Source organism: Solanum dulcamara, chromosome 6, assembly GCF_947179165.1.
Source record: "Solanum dulcamara chromosome 6, daSolDulc1.2, whole genome shotgun sequence".
Classification (NCBI taxonomy): domain Eukaryota; kingdom Viridiplantae; phylum Streptophyta; class Magnoliopsida; order Solanales; family Solanaceae; genus Solanum; species Solanum dulcamara.
In genome coordinates, this window is record NC_077242.1 from 9,282,074 (window position 1) to 9,301,089 (window position 19,016).

The 19,016-nt window shown below is 35.2% G+C and overlaps 2 protein-coding genes across 4 annotated transcripts; both read right to left on the reverse strand.

Annotated features, from left to right (window-relative positions):
- Nucleotides 1-974: 974 nt before the first annotated feature.
- LOC129893396 (DNA repair protein RAD16-like) lies at nucleotides 975-10,245 on the reverse strand. 3 transcript variants are annotated; one of them, XM_055968913.1, is made up of 17 exons: nucleotides 10,094-10,245; nucleotides 9,662-9,749; nucleotides 8,169-9,280; nucleotides 7,438-7,560; nucleotides 7,286-7,359; nucleotides 7,061-7,124; nucleotides 6,816-6,962; nucleotides 6,647-6,732; nucleotides 6,029-6,098; nucleotides 4,697-4,813; nucleotides 4,188-4,418; nucleotides 3,319-3,423; nucleotides 3,072-3,224; nucleotides 2,744-2,832; nucleotides 2,592-2,672; nucleotides 1,381-1,793; nucleotides 975-1,247 (listed from the first exon to the last, which is right to left on the reverse strand). In XM_055968913.1, the coding sequence occupies exons 2-16, from the start codon at nucleotides 9,702-9,704 to the stop codon at nucleotides 1,427-1,429; spliced, it is 2,862 nt and encodes a 953-aa protein (XP_055824888.1). In that variant the 5' UTR covers nucleotides 9,705-9,749; nucleotides 10,094-10,245; the 3' UTR covers nucleotides 975-1,247; nucleotides 1,381-1,426. The 3 variants fall into 3 exon arrangements, with proteins under 3 accessions (XP_055824888.1, XP_055824890.1, XP_055824889.1); XM_055968915.1 differs by lacking the exon at nucleotides 1,381-1,793 and having other exon boundaries at nucleotides 975-1,019; nucleotides 1,171-1,247; nucleotides 10,094-10,244; XM_055968914.1 differs by lacking the exon at nucleotides 1,381-1,793 and having other exon boundaries at nucleotides 10,094-10,244.
- Nucleotides 10,246-11,213: 968 nt separating this feature from the next.
- LOC129892180 (cytochrome P450 CYP72A219-like) lies at nucleotides 11,214-18,792 on the reverse strand. Its single transcript, XM_055967739.1, has 5 exons — nucleotides 18,510-18,792; nucleotides 17,786-18,003; nucleotides 13,559-13,806; nucleotides 12,188-12,572; nucleotides 11,214-11,667 (listed from the first exon to the last, which is right to left on the reverse strand). The coding sequence occupies exons 1-5, from the start codon at nucleotides 18,787-18,789 to the stop codon at nucleotides 11,242-11,244; spliced, it is 1,557 nt and encodes a 518-aa protein (XP_055823714.1). The 5' UTR covers nucleotides 18,790-18,792; the 3' UTR covers nucleotides 11,214-11,241.
- Nucleotides 18,793-19,016: the final 224 nt, after the last annotated feature.

Below are 19,016 nucleotides of genomic sequence, written 5' to 3' on the forward strand. Positions count from 1 at the left end.
TAGATCAAGTGCGGATGTGTAACATGAAAATTACATATAATGTGAACTAAGCATGCCTATTTCCAACTAGTCTTGCTGAAAAACAAGTTAAAGAGTGAAAATAAACTAAATACTTTATTTCGATAAAAATAACCTCAAAATCTTTAAACTAAAATCATTATTCTGCAAAAATAACCTCAAAATCTTTAAAACATTAATCATTACCTGAACCTTAAGCTGAAAACCAAATTTGTCAATATAAAGAAAATCCATTAACTAACTCCCACTAAATAACTGAATATCCTGAAATGGCATAACACCCCGTATGACCAATGCGTCCATGTAAGATCAAGGGTGACAGCCTCTTAGCAAGTAAATCCCCACCCATGGAGTTTAGACCAATATGTTCAACAGATACCGAATCATTCTGAAATTTTTCTTTAACAACCGAAAACTTTATATTAATTCACTCTACTTCTGATGCTAAGTTGATAGCGTAATGTCACTGATGTATACCTCATACTATTTAATTAAAGTACTCTCGCCAACAAAAAATTGGGAAGAGATGTAGCTGTGAGTTTCGAATGTTACTCGATTGAATATGGTGAATCACAATTCACAAAGAAAGATCAGGAAAATAATAGAAGAGAATTATAGAAGGATATGCTGAGTGTTCAAGCCACCTGCACGGGTGGTGGAGTTCATATATAAATATGAATGCTTGTAACTTTTCCAAAAGTAACTTAAAAGACCCATCTCTATGATGCTAACTGAACCTATTCAGCATGAGAAAATCAACAAGAATAAAAAGGAAATGCATTCCTCAGGGTCATATAAGGGTTATGATAAAGTCGTTTGGTAACATATATTATAGAAATAATCCAAAAATTACATTATTAGAAATGAACAGGGCTAAGAAATCCGAAATTTGATTGTGCTGAAAAAGAACCACATGTATGCTTTGACCAGATTCAGTTAATTGTTCACTCTTCGACTGGAATAAGATCATAAGCTAATCATGGTGATGCAAAAGCAATTCCCTGGACAATCCAAAATGGAAATGGCTAAATTCACAAGTATATTATATATACATTGCACGGGCAGCAGACGACTAGTCTATAAACAAACTTTGTCGTAAAAGCAAAAAATACAAGTAAATCTGCTTCTTAAACTAAAGAGCAAAATATTAACCAATTTAACTTGCGAATAAGAATTTCAAGTCTGCTTCAGTTAGCTTTCCAAAGGCCTCTGAAGAGCCTCCAATTGTCCTGCAATAACAATAGAAACTTGAGAATATCAAGGTAAAAAAGAAGGGGAAAAATGTTTTGGAGTGTGTTTGGGGATGAAGAGAGGCAGTGTATAGAAAGGAACAAGAAAGCAAATGTAAAACAAAAAGGTGACCTGACATCTTTCAGGGGAAAATCATCATAGAGTTTTTCTCCGGAAATTATTGAAGAATGATCGACACTGCCTCCAACAGAAGTATATTAATGAAGTTGGCAGAACAATTTGGCTTGCAACAAGAGGAAGCAAAGAGCACACAACAGCCACACCAACTTCTACAGCTCCCAAATATTGGCAAGATTTTATAACAACCTGACCAGACGGGTGGTCTGAGACACTTCAAACATACAAGCCACCTTGTCCAAGTAAAGCTCAACAATTTGACTGGCATTTTCCAGTTTTCCAAAGAGAACTCAAGATATGCTATCATTTTCCAAAGACAACTCCATGATATGCCATCATTTTCCAAAGAAAACTCCAAGTCATATGTTATCAATTTCCAGATGGCATTACAAGGTGTTGAATAGTTTCTGGAGAGCACAAGGTGTTGAATATGGCATTACAAGATATTCTGGCATGTAAAGTAATGTTGTTTAAAACTAGGGAAGCAAGTTAGGACTTCTATAACTTGTCCAGATACTGAAGCAAGAAGCTAGTGAGCAACACAAAGGAGGTTCGAAAATAAATACTAGATGAAACAATTTGGAATTGAAACTATGAATTAGTGCAATTTTATGAACCCCTTTGCCACTAGAGTAATTTTTTCCCTTGTAACAAGGAGTTTCAGTAAGCCTTGTTTTTTCCTTATATTCCAACTAGGACTTGAAACCACTCAAAACCTAGCTCCGCCCTAGAGCAAGGAAGAAAGTGGGGCAGCTTCCAGCCACTTTGAGATGTTCTCTAGTTAGATTTAAACTGATGAGTGCCATCTCTCATAATTACTCTACTGCAAGGAAAATCATAGAAGAAGAAGGCAGTTGTACAGTGATGTGACAAACAACTGTTATAGCAAAGAATTGATTGAGAAACCAGCACAGGGAAACAATGTGGATAAGTAGGATGAGCTGTAACTACGCAAAGTTGAAGAGGAAGGGGAAGCTACTTGTGCATATATTTGAAACCTTGACCTAAATGGTGGAAGATGATGATTCTCACCAAGAGTGGCACCTAATAGTTATAGAAATTCAAAGAAAATTACTTCATACAGATAATTTCTCGAGACTTCTCCAACAAATAATGCATTTGAAAATCACTTCAACTTTCAACCAATTACCTATTTCTTAGCAGAACACAAATACAACCATCTACTACAAGAAAAACACACTTACCCTTCAAAAACAAGTTCCTTCTTCTCCTGTAACTTTAAGATCTTCTCTTCAACTGTATTTTCAATCACAAATCTCACAATCCTAGAAATGAAAAAAAAATTAAAATAAGCAACACTCAATAACATAAAAAGTACAAGAAATACAAAACAGACCTGACAGGTTTATATTGCCCTATTCGATGGATTCGATCTTGGGCTTGGTGCTCCACAGCAGGATTCCACCAAGGATCCATCATGAAAACCTAGCATAGGCAAGAGAAGCCACCTATCATGAGATGAATTGGGCACTTATCCAACATATAGACACATGTGATAATGGTAATTAAGCTGATTCTTTTAGCGAAGTTGGAATATGTTGAACAAATCAAATAACAGAAGACCTGAAGAGAGATAGGAATAAAGCAAAAGATATGCACAAGCCTTTGGAATTTGGAAAAAGCTACAACAGCCAATGTAGACAGATATGAAGGGGAAATCTTACCTGTGATGCAACTGTAAGATTGAGTGCAACACTTCCAGCTTTTAAGCTCATAAGAAATATCCTGCAATCTGGATCCTCAGTAAATCTGGTAACAGCTGCAGCTCTTGCATCAATAGACATAGATCCAACTAATTGAACACAATTGATGCCCGACTGAAAAATACACAAGGCAAGTTTTTCTTGTTACCCAGATTGGAAAAGAAAGGATGAAAAGTAGGAAGGGAGCTAAGCTCTCTTTTTATGTTACCTTCTGAAGAGAATAGTGTATCAAATCCAAAAAAGACGTGAACTGGCTGAAAACTATTCCTTTTGCAGAACCATCTCTTTCAATCATGAACCTAATTTCTTCCCTCTGGAATCAATAAAACAAGAAATGAGAACCACTCATGTACTTCACACACAGCCAAGAAATGAGAAAAACTCATGTACTTCTCACACAGTCTCTCACATTGAATCTCAGGTTGTATTGGATACTAAGTTTTAAGATGCCAATTTAATTTCACTTTTATTCAATGGAAATGGAAGAAACACAAATTAAAGGTTGAAAAGTTAGTCTGACTAAAACCTATCACATCAAAGTTGAATTTGAATATTTGAGTGAAATAAATGTTTGAAAATTGTACAGTTGGAACAGAATACTACTTGGGAATTGATGTCAACATTCTAGTATAGTCCCAATTTGAAAAGAGTGCCACGTAAATTGAAACAAAGAGAGTATCAAAATAATGGTGCTGTAGCTATACTACGCACAATAAATAATATAAGATTTAAAGATCAATCTGAATGGAAAATGATAAGAATGAGATGCACTTCAAAGTGGGAAAATATTTACTCCATAAGCTTCAACTTATTTGCCAGGTTTGAATACTACTAAATTGACAAGGATATTGTTGTCAGCATCAATGCAAAAGCACATACACAAATGTACAGCATCATAAGCTGATTCCAGTAATTAAGATGATGTGCAAGTCTTAGAATCATAAGTAGTGGCTCAATGCCTGTACAGGATGTGGTATGACACCTGCATGCTGCCATTGTGAGAAGTTAAAAAACCACAATGCAAAGGGAAAAAAACAACTTGAGGAAAATATAATACAGGAGAAGATAATTGCATACCAAAGCATCTATTTTAGTGCTGGACTGGAAATCATCCAGCTGAATTCTGTTCAGTATACTTGAGGACCTAAACCCTTTGAGAGTCGGTTTAGAATTCTGATTCACATTGTCATTATTTGCAGTGAAGTCAACTGTAAGTAGTTCAGAACACAGAGGGCATGACACTTGTCTAACACTTGCAGCAAAGTCTATCAAACACGTCTTGCAAAAGACATGCATGCAAGAAGTAACCTGCAACAATCGAAAGACATACACAGTTCAAGCAAATGACTATCACTAATGTAAAAGGACATTTAGCATGCTACCAGAAGAGTTTAATACAGTGTTTTTAGGTGTTCAAAGGATAATAAAAAGTATTTTCTATAAAAATAAATGTCTTTGGTACACTGGGACAATGCTCCCCCAGATATTCATGAACTTCAAGAGGTTTCCGGCAAAATGGAAATAACCTATTGAGTAGAAGATTCTCTTCTTTTTTTTGGAGGGGGGTGGGGGATGCATAAACTCACAGCTGGATCTTCTACTGCATCATGACATAAGCCACAAGGTTGCTCAACATTACCAGAGTGCGCCATTTTAGCCAAAGCAGTACTCGAGTACACCACAAGGTATGGATGATCAACTGCCTGCCAATTAAAAAAAAGACTTCAATCAGACATTTACTGCATAAAAACTTGGCTGAAGATGGACCAGTAATAATACACACACATGCATATATAGTGCTTACTTTATTACAGGTTTCAACTGATATTTTATTGCAAGCCTGTTGAGGCATGATTGGAAAATGCAAAAAGAAAAGTGAATAGTTTTTTTTTTGATGACCGTGGTGTTCGAGCCAGCTTTCGCGCACCTTGACTAATTCTACAGGATACCTGCCACCTCCCACCAGCAACAGGTAACTCTGTCAACCAAAGATAGGACAGATGGGAAGAATCACCTAGTGTTTTTATTGTCACCACTGAGTTTTAAACCCGAGACCTCAGGGTTCTCAACCACTTCATTGACCACTAGGCCACACCCTTGGGTGCAAAAGAAAAGTGAATACTAACATGTAACAAGTGACAAAAACCTAAGTGTATACCTGGGGCAAAGCATGATAAAGAAAGCCAGGCACTTCAAAATTATGTTCACAAAAGAGACTAGCACAACAAAACTTAAGAGCAAATGAATATGCTGAAATAACCTTTAGGTCTCATCAGATAAGCTGGGTTACACATCAGATAAGTTCTGCAATCAAATCTATGCTCCAGTCTACACTTTGGTCGAGTGCAGATTAATTCCGTGGTCCCAAAATTCCCATGATGAATTGTATTAACTATCCATTAAGCTATCATCCAAATACACATTCAACCATCCATAGCCTACCACTTCAAAAATTTAATAAAGCAAAAAACAAGCTATCATGCAAATAGGTATTCAACATTACAAAGTTATCACTTCAAAAATTTACCAAAGCAAAAATAATGTAAAACCAGAAGGGTTATAAAATTACACTAGAAAATGGGATAGAAAAAAAAGAGATGAATATAAAAATAGTTTCCGAATATTAAAAAGAAAAGGTAAAATAAAAGAGCTTGCGCAACATCTGTATTTTAGACGAAATAAGTTGAAGTTAAAGAAAATAGGAAGGAAAAGTAGCTGAATGTGAAAACATTTGCAGGGAAAGAAAATCAGATCGAGATTGAGGATAAAAAGATGCAGTGAGGGCATGGTAGATCAAATTGTGAGGGAGATAATAACTAGCCAATCGAACGAACATGTATATGAATGAAGGTGTACATTACGATTATCAAGAATATTTTGGTTCCATGCATGCCAGCATTTATACATCATCTTGGTACCTGCCGTAGGCGTGTTAGCAGCTCAAAAATGTGTGCGTAGTTGTTCATCAACGTTCCACCTTTAACATAACTGCACCGAAATACATAACAGGGAAAACTATAATTAGAGCTAAAACTGTCCTTGATCTCTTTTTAACTTTTTGGCAAATTAAAATAATTAAGGAAGAAATTCATGGTGAGAAAGAGAAGAGAAGAGAAGGAAGAAGGGAGAAGGGAGAAGGGAGAAGGGAGAAGGGAGAAGGGAGAAGAAATGAAAGGAAGAAAAAGAAGAATAGGCAGAGACAGATAAAACGAAAGAGAGAGAGAGAGAGAGAAGAGAGGGGGGAAGATAAAGCAATATTTCATGATCTAACACATTGGAAGGAAAATGAAAGCACACGATCTTTAATCGATCAATATTCCAAGAAATGGAAACAATATGTTCCAGAACATACTCCATGAGTGTAGTCAATACGTAAGACAAGAAGACAAAATCAATGAGCCAGCCTCATGATACTACATCAATAGGGAAACACTACATAAGGGTGACAGCAAACTGGGGAACCACAGACGAGCAAGAATGATCATCAAGAAAGAGAAGCTTGGGTTGGAACAGCATATATAGGATAAATAGCATACGTATTAAATTGTGCCTGGCTTTTGTTGTACAATGACATGTAGTAGTCCTCTTCTTTGACATCCAAAGAATCTTTCCTCAAAGTAACCTAAGACCATATACAACTAATAAATAAGCCGGAAAGAGATTATCAAATTGAATCAGACTACATTACTGCCCAACAAAACTTACAATTTTAAGAGGAAGAGCAAGATCAGCAGCTCTTCCTTTTTTGCTACGTCTTAGTAGGATGCTTTTTAGAATTTTGTGCTTCAAAAGGAACATTGCATCTCTACCACCCCCAAAACTCCCTTCATGCTTTATAGGTGTAGCAATGTACTAGAAAGAGAAGATGCATCAACTCACCATGTCAGCAATAAATTTATTTTGGGCAATAAGAGAGCCTCAAAAGTTTGAATAATCAATTTGTAGCTTACTCTATTCCACCAGCAAAAGTGCCGTACAGATTTGTGGGGGCATTGTGGGCACTCGGATGTAGAGCTGCAAGACATAAAAGTTATCAAAGGACATACAACAAAAAAGATTTCAGACAACAATTGCCGAAAGCAAAAGGAAGAACAGATAAAATATAAATTAAATTTTGAGCACCATACTTCTTTAACCCTAGGGGGTAGGTACAGAGAAAGGTGAAGCTTTACTACCTATAGTCAAGTGTTCTGCAATCACAGTCCTTGCAAAAGTAAAAAGAGTAGGGTCCTATTTGTAGGAAACGGACCTGTGCAAAAGTAAAGCATTTAATTAATCTCATAACACAAACATCTGGAAGACATTAACCTGCAAAAGTTGAACTTACAAGTGAATACAATTCTCCAACAAGATTCTGAATCGGAGTACCACTTAAGGCCCACTTATAAGAAGATTTCAAAGAAAGAGTAGCTTTTGTCGTGTTGCAGCGCCTATCTTTTACATAATGAGCCTGTATCAGATAGGTGAAATGAGTTGAAACATTGCAGACAAAAGATTTTGTATCGCATGCAATTAAGAAATTCTGAACGCAGTGAGATGATTGGGACAGGCACACACTACAAATCAAATACAACAGCATTCAGTAGGAACAGAAAGAACAGAATGTTCAGATCCATTACGAGGATAGAAGATAGAAATCAAACTAGAATTGCATATAATATTTCACATGATGAGCAATTGAGCATAACAATTAGCATCAGGACAAGGATAGATATTTTCTTTCATACTGCTAATTAAATATCAATGACCTAAAACATCCTAGAGGTAGGTAGGTGCATTCATCTATATTACTCAGCATTTACAATCGTGTTTCTGCAGACCGCATAAACCATACGGTGCTTCACATTCTAGATCATTAAAAAAGCACTACAGATCTCCATGTTCCTCACTCTTAAGTATTTGTAAATAACTTGATCATCTTTGAGGAAACTGCTAGTATTTATATCAAATGAATCATTAGGAAACAAACCATATTCACTCTCAGATAATACTAACAAGTAACACTATGAGATAATGATAATTGAAGAAAGCAACAACATATGCAAAGGTGCGACTTACCTCATCCAAGATGATGCGATCCCACTTCACCGAATGCAAAATTGACTTCTGCTGTGGCAAATTTTGACTTACACTGGATGAATTATCCATAGAACCATTATTTTTGCCTTTTTCTGCCATGCTACTACACTTCATGTCCTTGGTACTACCTGTTTTCTTCATATCAGTCTCCGACTTGGTAGAACCTTCTTTCTGCACATTCGTCTCTGACTCCATATTATCTGTTATCTCCATATAAGTCTCCGACTCCATAAAATCTGTTTTCTGCATCAACAATTCCATGTCAAGTTTTAACCTCTTCCTCTGCTTCTTTGATTGCTTGGCAGTTTTAACACCATCTGGTCCACAAAACCTCTTCATGTGAATGGATAACTTTTCTTCATAATATGCTTTGCCACACCACTTGCACTTTTGTTTTGGACGCATCACATTTTTCCTATATTCAGCCTCAACAGTGGAGTACGTGGTGATGACAAAATCATATTCCTCAATATTGTGGCTAAGCTTCCTTCTGTTGGAACCATGATAAACAAGAATTTTGTTGCTACCTTCCATGGTGCATCGATTGATCTCAGTAACCCACTGAAGGACAGAAACCATAGGACATAAGATAAGAGTGCCTTTTGCTGCTGAGAGTTCCTGCTTTGTACTGGATGAAGATGACAATAAACTGGATTTGCTAATTGCTTTCCCTAATTCCCGTTTAGCAAGAACAAGTGCTATCACTTGGATAGTTTTCCCCATTCCCATCTCATCAGCAAGAATGCCCCCTTTGGATGTAGATTCTTCTTGCTTAAGTGCCCAAAACAACCACTCTTTCTGGTACCTGAACAATGGCACAATCATATCTGATGATGGCTCTGCTGTTTCACACAATAACTCATTCTGATTATCCAAAGCCAAATCATCTTTGAAGTGTTTCACAAGCCATTTGTCATATTTTTCGTCCCAAGTCTCCCACATTAAAGTTGGTCTGTCTTCTTGTTTCTTCTCACGGTCTTTTCTCCTTTCTTTTCTCCTTGCCTTCAATGCACGATATTCCCAGTCTTTTTCAGTAACTACATTCATTTGTTCTTGTTTCACCATATTGAAAACTTCTGCTGTGTGAACAACTAACCAAAATAGAAACATTATATTACTAAACAGGAAGTTGTTTATGCCATGGGCAGAAAAAATGCACCGTATATACTTTATTGTATGTTTACTTCTTTATATTTTTTAATACACTGAGTGAATTTCAGGCTCCGCCCCTAGACAATGCAAATCATACTATGTTTCATATACAGGATAAAACTAGCCTCTAGGCGTCATGTATCACTCAAACAAAGGTCAGAACAATTATATAAAAGCACCTGGGAAATTTCACCTAGGTTACAATGTATATTTGAGGCTCTGCTGAGGCATTCCACCCCAAAAGAAAAAAACCAGCCAGATAATAGTCTGTCAAAGATACATTATGGCAGAAAAAAATATACACTAAGAAACACAAATACCTTCATCATTTGATCTGGCATTGTGCTTCCAATCTGAAGACATATCTCGATAATTTTGCTCCTCAGAGCTCGGGGTAACTCTGATCACCTAATTTTTTTTTTCCAATCAAAGTAAATATCCGTCAAAACCTTAAATATAGGTTCATAATACTTTCTATCTAATATAAACAGTTCGTCGCACACACACACACAAAAAAAAAAACACTCTATGAACGATGAGAGAAGTTGGCCATTTTAAACCCAAACTTCCTCTCGGACAATCACCGGATGAAATCATTAGAGTCAGCAGTAAAAATCAGGAAACATAAAAATTTATAGTCTACTAGAACTACTGATCGTATATTCCGTTCATAAAATCAACTTTTAAACAATAAAAATAGCACATAAAATTGGACGAAAAAAACAACGGAAGAGGAGCTATCGTTTTTTGACCGGAAAAAGAAGAGCTTCCTATTCTCCGTCGCCGGCCAAACTTTCAGCAGCAGCCGTTTCACTTTCTCTAGAAACAGAGAGGAGGGAACTGAGAAGTTGGGAAACGGGAAAAGTGTTTTATAAGGAGATAAATCGGACTTGAGAATCGCAAACGGTTTTTTCGCTATTGACAGAAGGTACACCAGCAATACGATATCCACGTATGTGGATTTGTCGTGCTGAAGAAGCTTTGCCATGTCAGCTTTGTAGTTCAATTGTTATATGCATGTCAAGAATGGCGCGATCGCGAATATAACGCTTCGTGTGAGTTGTGGCAACCAAAATGTTTATTTTTGAATTATCATATTTTTTATTAAATTAAAAATTTTACAGCGTTAAATAAAATTAGAAAAGATTACCCTTGAACTTGCTTAATTATTTGATAGTCAAGTTTTAGGTAATTATGACTACCAATAGCTTACATTCAAAATCTTGATAAAACACCCTAATTTAGGGGGTTTAAGTAATTTGTCATTTATTTTTGAGTCAAGAGTTCTTGTTTTGTTTTAATTTTCCTCCCTATATGCTCCTACCATTTTCACCTAGTTAGCTACTTTGTTTTATTTTTAGTTTCTTATTCAATGTTCGATATCTGCACTAGAGTCCGATTAATTCGATTCACGTCGTGTAGAACCCACTGAGGAGAATTTTTCATACGCAAGACTCGAAAAAAACCCTCTTAGGAGCAATCTTATCCACAACACCACATGCTTTGATGGTTTCACCTAAGCTACTTCCATATTCTTTTTCTTTGTTATTGTCTTTTTTCTTAGCAATCTTGTTTTTATTTATTCTTAGTGATTAGTGATATTAAGATGAATGAACGGAAAATATATTTCTCTAAAGAGTTGATGTTTGAAATTTCCGGCCAAGCAATCCCTGTCCCCCCTTCCCTTTTTATACGTGCATTGAATTTTTCGGATAGATCCCAAATATATAATTAATTCCGACATTTATCTACATAAACTAGATTATCTTGTATCTCACCATTCTTTAAATATAGCCTATGATCGAATACAAGCAGAGACCAAAGCTGCAATATATTTCAACTTAATTATGCTTGTGTGACATAGTTATTAATATAAGGCAGTTCACGTAAGTGTCAACACTTACAGTCTATGCAACATTAGAGGAGCACCATATTTGGGTTGCATAGTAATTACAGACTGTGGAGCATGTGTGTACGAAGGAGATAATTCAAACGCAAAGCGTTGCAAAATCATAGCCAAAGCCATCTTCGATTCTATCATTGCGAAATTCAGTCCGATGCATATCCTTGGTCCAGCGCCAAATGGGAAAAACGTCATTTGGCCCTTCGTTGCCTTTGAAATGCCTTCACTGAATCTCTCTGGCTTGAACTCTGTTGCATCTTCTCCCCATATTTCTTTGTCATGATGCACTAAAATTGTTGGCAAAGACAACAACACTCCTGCTGGTAAAATTAGTTCCCCGAGCTTCGTTTTAGTTGTAATCGTTCGACCAAGCGCACCAACTGGTGGATATAGCCTTAACGACTCGTGCAAAATCATTGTCACCTATTGTTAAATAGAGTTCAGCATTGAATTACCATAGTAATAATTAGGAAATCAAGAACATAGAACCACATGTTGATAGAGCCTAAGTTAAATGGGTTCAAATGAATCTAATACTTTCTACAAACGATATAAAAACATGCATACTCACTATTTGATTGGACATAGTGCTAAATAAAAAAGAAGACTTATAAAACAAGTGATCTTAAACATTCCATGACATTTTATTTTGGCTATACAGTGTTGCATCAAGTAACAAGTAAAGATTAAATTGCTTTAAAAAAAGAAAGGTGTCATCTTTTCAGAACAAACTAAAAAGAAATGAGCATCACACAAAATGGAACAGATGGAGACTGCGTGTAAATTCTTAACACATAAATTTCAAAAGTACAATGAGTTCAGTGCTAAGAACCTAATCTTTAAACTCATCAAGTTTAAATCCTTAATCCGCAAAATAAAAGTATCGCCATGTGTTGTGGAGATATGGAAATTAAAAAAAAGGTAACGAGCTAAAATAACTTACAACTTTCAAGCGGTTTAATCCATCAAATTCTGGCATGCCATCCCCAAAGACTTGCAACACCTCTTCCCTTGCACGAACTTGCCAGTCTGGATGCCTGCTCAACAAAATCATAGTCCATACAAGCAATACAGATGTGGTCTCTTGTCCAGCAAAATAGAACAATTTACACTCCCCAATGACCTCTTTTATAGTCATACCAAAATCCTTGTTACCGTGTTGTTCAATTTCTTTAAAGTTGGATTCCAACAATATGCTTAATAAGTCATCAGTATTGGGCTCCCCTGCATTCATTCCCTTCACTCTTTTATCAACAATTCCTCTAATTGTTGCTTGAACTTCTCCCTCAATCTCCTTCATCCTTCTATTTCTCTTAGTTGGCAAAAACCTACATTAGTTTAACACACAAAACCATGTATATCATCATCAAAATAATCACTATTTTAAACTTCTTTTTCCTGTTATATTTGGATATAGCTATGGGAAAGAAGGGTTTAAGTTACATACACACGTAAAGAGTTTTTACTCTATCAATGTATTTTTAACTTTTCATTGCAGGCGCTAGGGCTGTACAGGACAAATCGATAAACCGCACCAAACCGACAAACCGAACAAAACCGGAAAAAAAACCCAACTAGTGGTTTGGTTTGACTTGGTTTGGTGTTTGGAAAAAAAACCCAACCATTATAGGGTTGGTTTGGTTTTAACTAAAAAAAGTCAAACCGAACCCAAACCGACCCGATTATAGATATACTACTTTTAAATTATGTTATACATACAAATATTTATTAAAATGTAATTTATAAATATTTTTTAAATTTTTTTCATAATTTTTGTTTTCTTTCTTACATTTAGATTTGGACTTGAGAAGCGCATCTAAATAATATACAAAAAAAGCCCATCTTATAAAGTTAAAACTTCAAACAGTGTTCTGCCTCTATCTTGTATGCTGATATTTTGTTCTAGAACTCTTTTTAAGAAGCACTGCTCTGTGCTTTTTATTAGATACTATGAAAAATCTGAGAAATCCGAAAAAATCCGAAAAACCCGAAAAACCCAAGAAAAATTGATATCGAAAAACCCGACTTTTATTGATTTGGTTTGGTTTATAGATTTAATAACCCGACACAAATGATTTGGTTTGATTTATAAAAAATTCGAACCAACCTGGTCCATTTACACCCCTAGCAGGCGCTATAGAAACATAGGAATTAACGGCGTACAACTTCCACAAAAACTTGTCAATGATTCTATTTAAGGATGGATTAGCAACCATTATAAAAAAATATGTTAACAAGGGACCATGTAGAAACAGATTAGCGACGAATTTTGTAATACATAACTTAAAACTAAGGAAAAACGACGTCGTATTACCTCCATCCTGGTATATATAAGGTGCGAGAAACTTCAATGACATACTCAGCTTGTTCTTTTTGAAGCTCAAATATCTTTCGACCTTCTTCATAGTTGCTCCCAAAGGCTGTGCGAGAAATTACATCACTAGTCAATCTTTGTAGGTAAGGCCAGATATCGAGTTCGCAGGATGATTCTTTCATTGAGACAGCCTGCTCCCATTGGTTCACCATTTCACTGCAGCTCAAATGAACTGCTAGAAGCATATCCTACATATTTGTAAACCACTCATTAATACAAATTAAATCAACTGCATCTCGTAGAAATATTATATCCTCAAAAAACTTAGGCCATATTTGTAAAGCTGGAGAGAAAACAGAATGAAAGCAGAGTTGATATCATGAATTTGTGACAAGAGAGAGTTGCTCGTACGGTAAACACCCTTACCTTCAACCCTACAATTGTGAATTCGAGTCATAAGGGAGCAAAAAGGGTGGAAGCTTCTGGGCAAGGAAAAAAAGGATACAAGTGAAGTAATTTTTGTTTATACTATCTTGGAGATGAGGTTTTTTGTTGAATTGTGTGACTATCTTATTTAAAAGCTTAAATTGTTAATACTTATATTATATCTTCAAAATGTTGCGTGTGTAAGCCTGGGTTTTTTCTCATAGGCCTACCATGTAAACCTTGGTGGTAGAAAAGTTAAATACACCAAGAAGCCAAGGGTCGACATCTACTATACATACATACATAATAAAAGAAATTGTAAACCTTATATATGTTGGGTTTAAAAGGTGTGAATGAGAAATGAAAGGTTGTACCTTTTTTCAAAGGATTGTTACCTTTCCGAAAGGTTGTGACTTTTCGAAAGTTTATAATTTTTCCAAAGGGTTGTGACCGTTCTGAAAGCTTGTGACTTTTTCAAAAAAGTTATAACTTTTTTGAAGAGTTGCAACTTTTCTGAAAGGTTGTGACTTTTGCGAAGGGTTGTAACTTTTTCGATAAGCCACAATAAGCACATGTTCACACTACCCTTTGTTGTCTATACATAGAGGATTTTCCTCTCATTTTTAAAAATAAAAATTTCTCCCTTTTCTACATATATTTTCTTACAAAGAAAGTTGAGTTTTCGTGTGATTTTGTTGCTGACTTTTAAGTTCGCTGAAATTATTGAAGTTTGAGGTACCGCTACTTTTTTAATAGTTTATCCGTTTTATCTTGGAGGAAATAATCCATAACCTCGGGCATAGTGAGAGGATTAAATTCCTTAAGAACACACAGTAAATTTTGTGGACTCATACATTATTTTTATTTTCATCTTTATTGTTTCTGATTTGCTAACTTTGATACAAGAATGTACCTAATAAAGAGATTCCAAGGCATAGTAAACGTTAGAGGATATCTACATTCTTTGGATATGATTTCGTAACATTTCTTCTTGAACATGAGCCTTAAACATTCAAAGAAGCTATGTCCTCTACGGACTCATCCTTTTGGAAAGGGGCTGCCAATAATGAGATTTGTTCAATATTGAGCAATCATACTAGGGAGTTGGTTGATATTCCTCCAGAAAATAAAATTTTATGTTCAAAATGGATCTTCAAAAGAAAAATGAAAGTTGATAGAATTATTGACAATTACAAAGCAAGACTTATTGTCAAAAGCATTAGAAAAAAAGAAGGTCTTAATTTTTCCAACACATACCCGACAGTAATTAGGATTACATCCATTTGGATGTTAATTGCATTAACTTCGGACTGGGGTATATGGCCTTTAAATTCATCAAATGAATGTGAAAACAACTTTTTAAAATGAAAAATTGGAGGAAGAAATTTACACAGAACATCTCAATGGCTTTATAGTTCTTAGTAAATGAAAGAAAGTGTACAAATTTGTTAAGTCACTTTATGGACTAAAACAAGCACCCAAACAATGATATGTTAAGTTTGACCAAATCATGTTGGCAAATAAATTCAAGAATGATAAATGTGATAAATATGTTCACATTACAGACACTCCAAATCACAAAATCATTATTTGTTTGTATGTTGATGACATGTTGATCATCTTAGAGACACTTATGACATAAATGCTAAACGTATGATAGAAAGCAACTTTGATATGAAAGATCTTGGAGTTTCAAATGTGATCTTAGGTATAAGAATCCTTAGAACTCCACAAGGTTTAGAATTGTTACAGTCTCATTATATTTAAAAGGTACTTACATAAGTACAAGAATTTGAATTTTTAGTACTTCTAAGACTTCAATAGATGTGAGTTTTGCACTTTAAAATAATGAAGGTGAAAGTGATTCATAATTGAATTATGCAATAGTATTAGAAGTATGATATAGCATGTGCTACTAGTAAACTGAGACAGTTCACGAGTAATTCCAATAAACTCAAATAAACTCATTGGATGACAATGGAAAGAGTTTTAATGTATTTAAAACATACTCAAAACTATATTTTGCATTATAATATCCAGTAGTACTGAAAGGATATAGTGATGCAAATTGAATCACCGGGTCGAATGAAGTAAAATCCACAAGTGGATATGTTTTTGCTCTTTGTGGAAGAGCAGTCTCTTGAAAATCTTCCAAACAGACATGTGTCGCTCTCTCTACAATAAAATCCGAGCTTATCTATCTAAATAAGGCCGGTGAAGAAGTTTAATGGCTCCAAAATTTCTTGAAAGAATTCTTTTTTGGTCCAAGTCTTTGGCACCTGTATGTATGCACTGTGATAGTCAAATTGCAATATGTAGGGCAGAGAGCATGATATATGACGTAAATTCTCATCATATACGACGAAGACATAATATTGTTAGACAACTACTCTCTAGTGAAAATATCACAATTGACAATGTAAAGTCAAATGATAATGTGTCAGATCCACTTACAAAAGGTCTAACTAGAGAGGGAGTTGAGAGATCATCAACAAGAATAGGACTATGGCCAAGGACAAGTCATTGTGGCGGTAACTCTACCTAGAGGACTGGAGATCCTAACATCTAGGTTCAAGGAGATCAAATAAAGTCATCGATGATGGTTCAACATTGTCAAAATAATTTTTAATGGTCCATTCTCATGATGAGACAATGTTCAGTAACAAGGATAAAGGTATTAAGACTTTTTAATGATTTCTAAGTTTGATATAGGTATATCAAATGGTGTATCTACGGGATAACACATTTAGAAATTACATATGTAAGTGTGAAGTGTAAGCCACTTCAAGAAGAATCCGGTAAGGCCAGTTCTCTACGCACTTATGAACCAAGAAGTGTTCATGGCTGAAACGAACAAAACAATAATAACCAAAAACAGTTAAAGGGTTGATTGTGTGACTTATGTTGTCTAGGTATACACCAAATCTCGACAGTTCAAAGATATCAAATCTACCGATTGACCGAGTATATCCGATATATGTTCACTACGGAAAGTTCAAAGGGAAACCTCCTTATCCAGATGCAATTAATCCTTACTTACAAATAACACCGTTTTTCATGCATATGTTTTAACAATAGCCATTTTCCATTAATGTGGGAGATTGTTGGATTTTAAAGGTGTGAATGGAAAATGAAAGGTTGTACCTTTTTCAAAAGTTTGTTACTGTTCCGAAAGGTTGTAACTTTTTGAAAGGTTATGATTTTTTCAAAGGGTTGTGACCGTTTCGAAAGGTTGTGACTTTTCCAAAAAAGTTGTGATTTTTTTGAAGAGTTGCGACTTTTTTGAAAGGTTGTGACTTTTGCGAAGGGTTGTGACTTTTCCGATAAGCCACAATAAGCACCTGTTCACACTATCCTTTGTTGTCTATAAATAGAAGATTTTCCTCTCATTTTTTAAAATAAAAATTTCTTCCTTTTCTACATATATTTTCTTACAAAGAAAGTTGAGTTTTTGTGTGATTTTGTTGCTGGCTTTTGAGTTCGCTGAAATTATTGAAGTTTGAGGTACCGCTACTTTTTTAATAGTTTATCCGTTTTATCTTGGGAGGAAATAATCCTTAACCTCGGGTATAGTGAGGGGATTAAATTTCTTAAGGACACACAGTGAATTCTGTGAACTCGGATATTATTTTTATTTTCATCTTTATTGTTTCTGGTTTACTAACTTTGATACAAAAATAACAATATTTCTACTGTTATATTTCAACAAAGGAGATTCGAATGAACCCTTTGGGGCCCCAGCTTTGCCCCTGCACAAAAATATATCTATCTTTTGGGAGGGAGAGGAATGAAAAAAAATACCTTTATCTTCTCCATATGAAAAGCAGGATTGAGAATTTTCCTGTGCTTTGCCCATTTATCCTCTTCATAGCTTACAATTCCTTGTGCCAGCATTTTGGTCAGGGGAGTTGATTTTGGCTTTTGATAGAGAGCATGTTTGTTAAACACATCCCTTATTATCTCAGGTTCCCCTACAAATACCAAAGGCTTCGGCCCGATCCATATAAAACAGTTTTTACCTGTAAAATAATGTAAGTCCAAAATTCTTAGCTCAACTTTTTCTTACTTCCCTCAAGTGTAGAAAGTTATGACACCAAAGGTTAGGGTCAGATTTGAGATTTATAGCTAGATTCTCGTTATACTTGTTGGATTTGCAACTAAATATGTATGCATATATATTTAATAATCAAACATTTTGAAAATTTATCTTCATATATCTGTTTAGCCATAGATTTGAATCAAATTTTGAAAATCTATCTCCAAGTTCCAAAAATTGGTCTAGACCAGTTTTAGGGAGTAATTTCACTTCTACTCACAAAACTTCAAAATTTTCCCAAGTAAAACAACTTTAAGTTCCAACTTTAAATACTCAATTTTTCAAATTTCAACTTCAAAATCTATTGTCACGAGTTCGAGCTTTGAAATGAAGTCGTCATTGATACCTTTACTCCATATGTGACTTTGCAGCGTGAATTCAAACTAATCAAACTCTAAAACAAATACATGAGAAAACCATAAAGCGTACCGTATTTTTTGATTGTTTGAACGAAATAAGGGAGAATTCTGGGTGTTAAGTCATCATCAGAGACACTCAATGGTTTGGACTTAGCATCTTCAATGCTTTTGGACAGCTCTTTGATGTCTCCAAAAATTAATTTGTAAGAGTTCCCTTTAAGACCTTGTTGTCTGAGGCACTTGTCCAGTTTCCTTGGCCTAAACCATGCCCAATCCAACAGCCTCCATGCATATATTACAAAAGTAATTACTAATAAAAATGAGACTAAGTAGTAAGCAACAATCTCCATATTAATTACTTTAATTTGTTTCCTTCCCCTAAGGAAATTAATGCGTTATATATAAGAGGGGATTTCGTAGTTTTGTACATATGCTCACAAGAGCTTAGTTGAAAGGCAGGCGTGGTGAAATGTGACTGGCCCTTTAGTTAATTAATCAATTGATACGACAAGAACGTATAATCTTGATTTCCACCACAATTAACTTCTCTTTTTCCTCATCGACAAGAAAGAAAGAC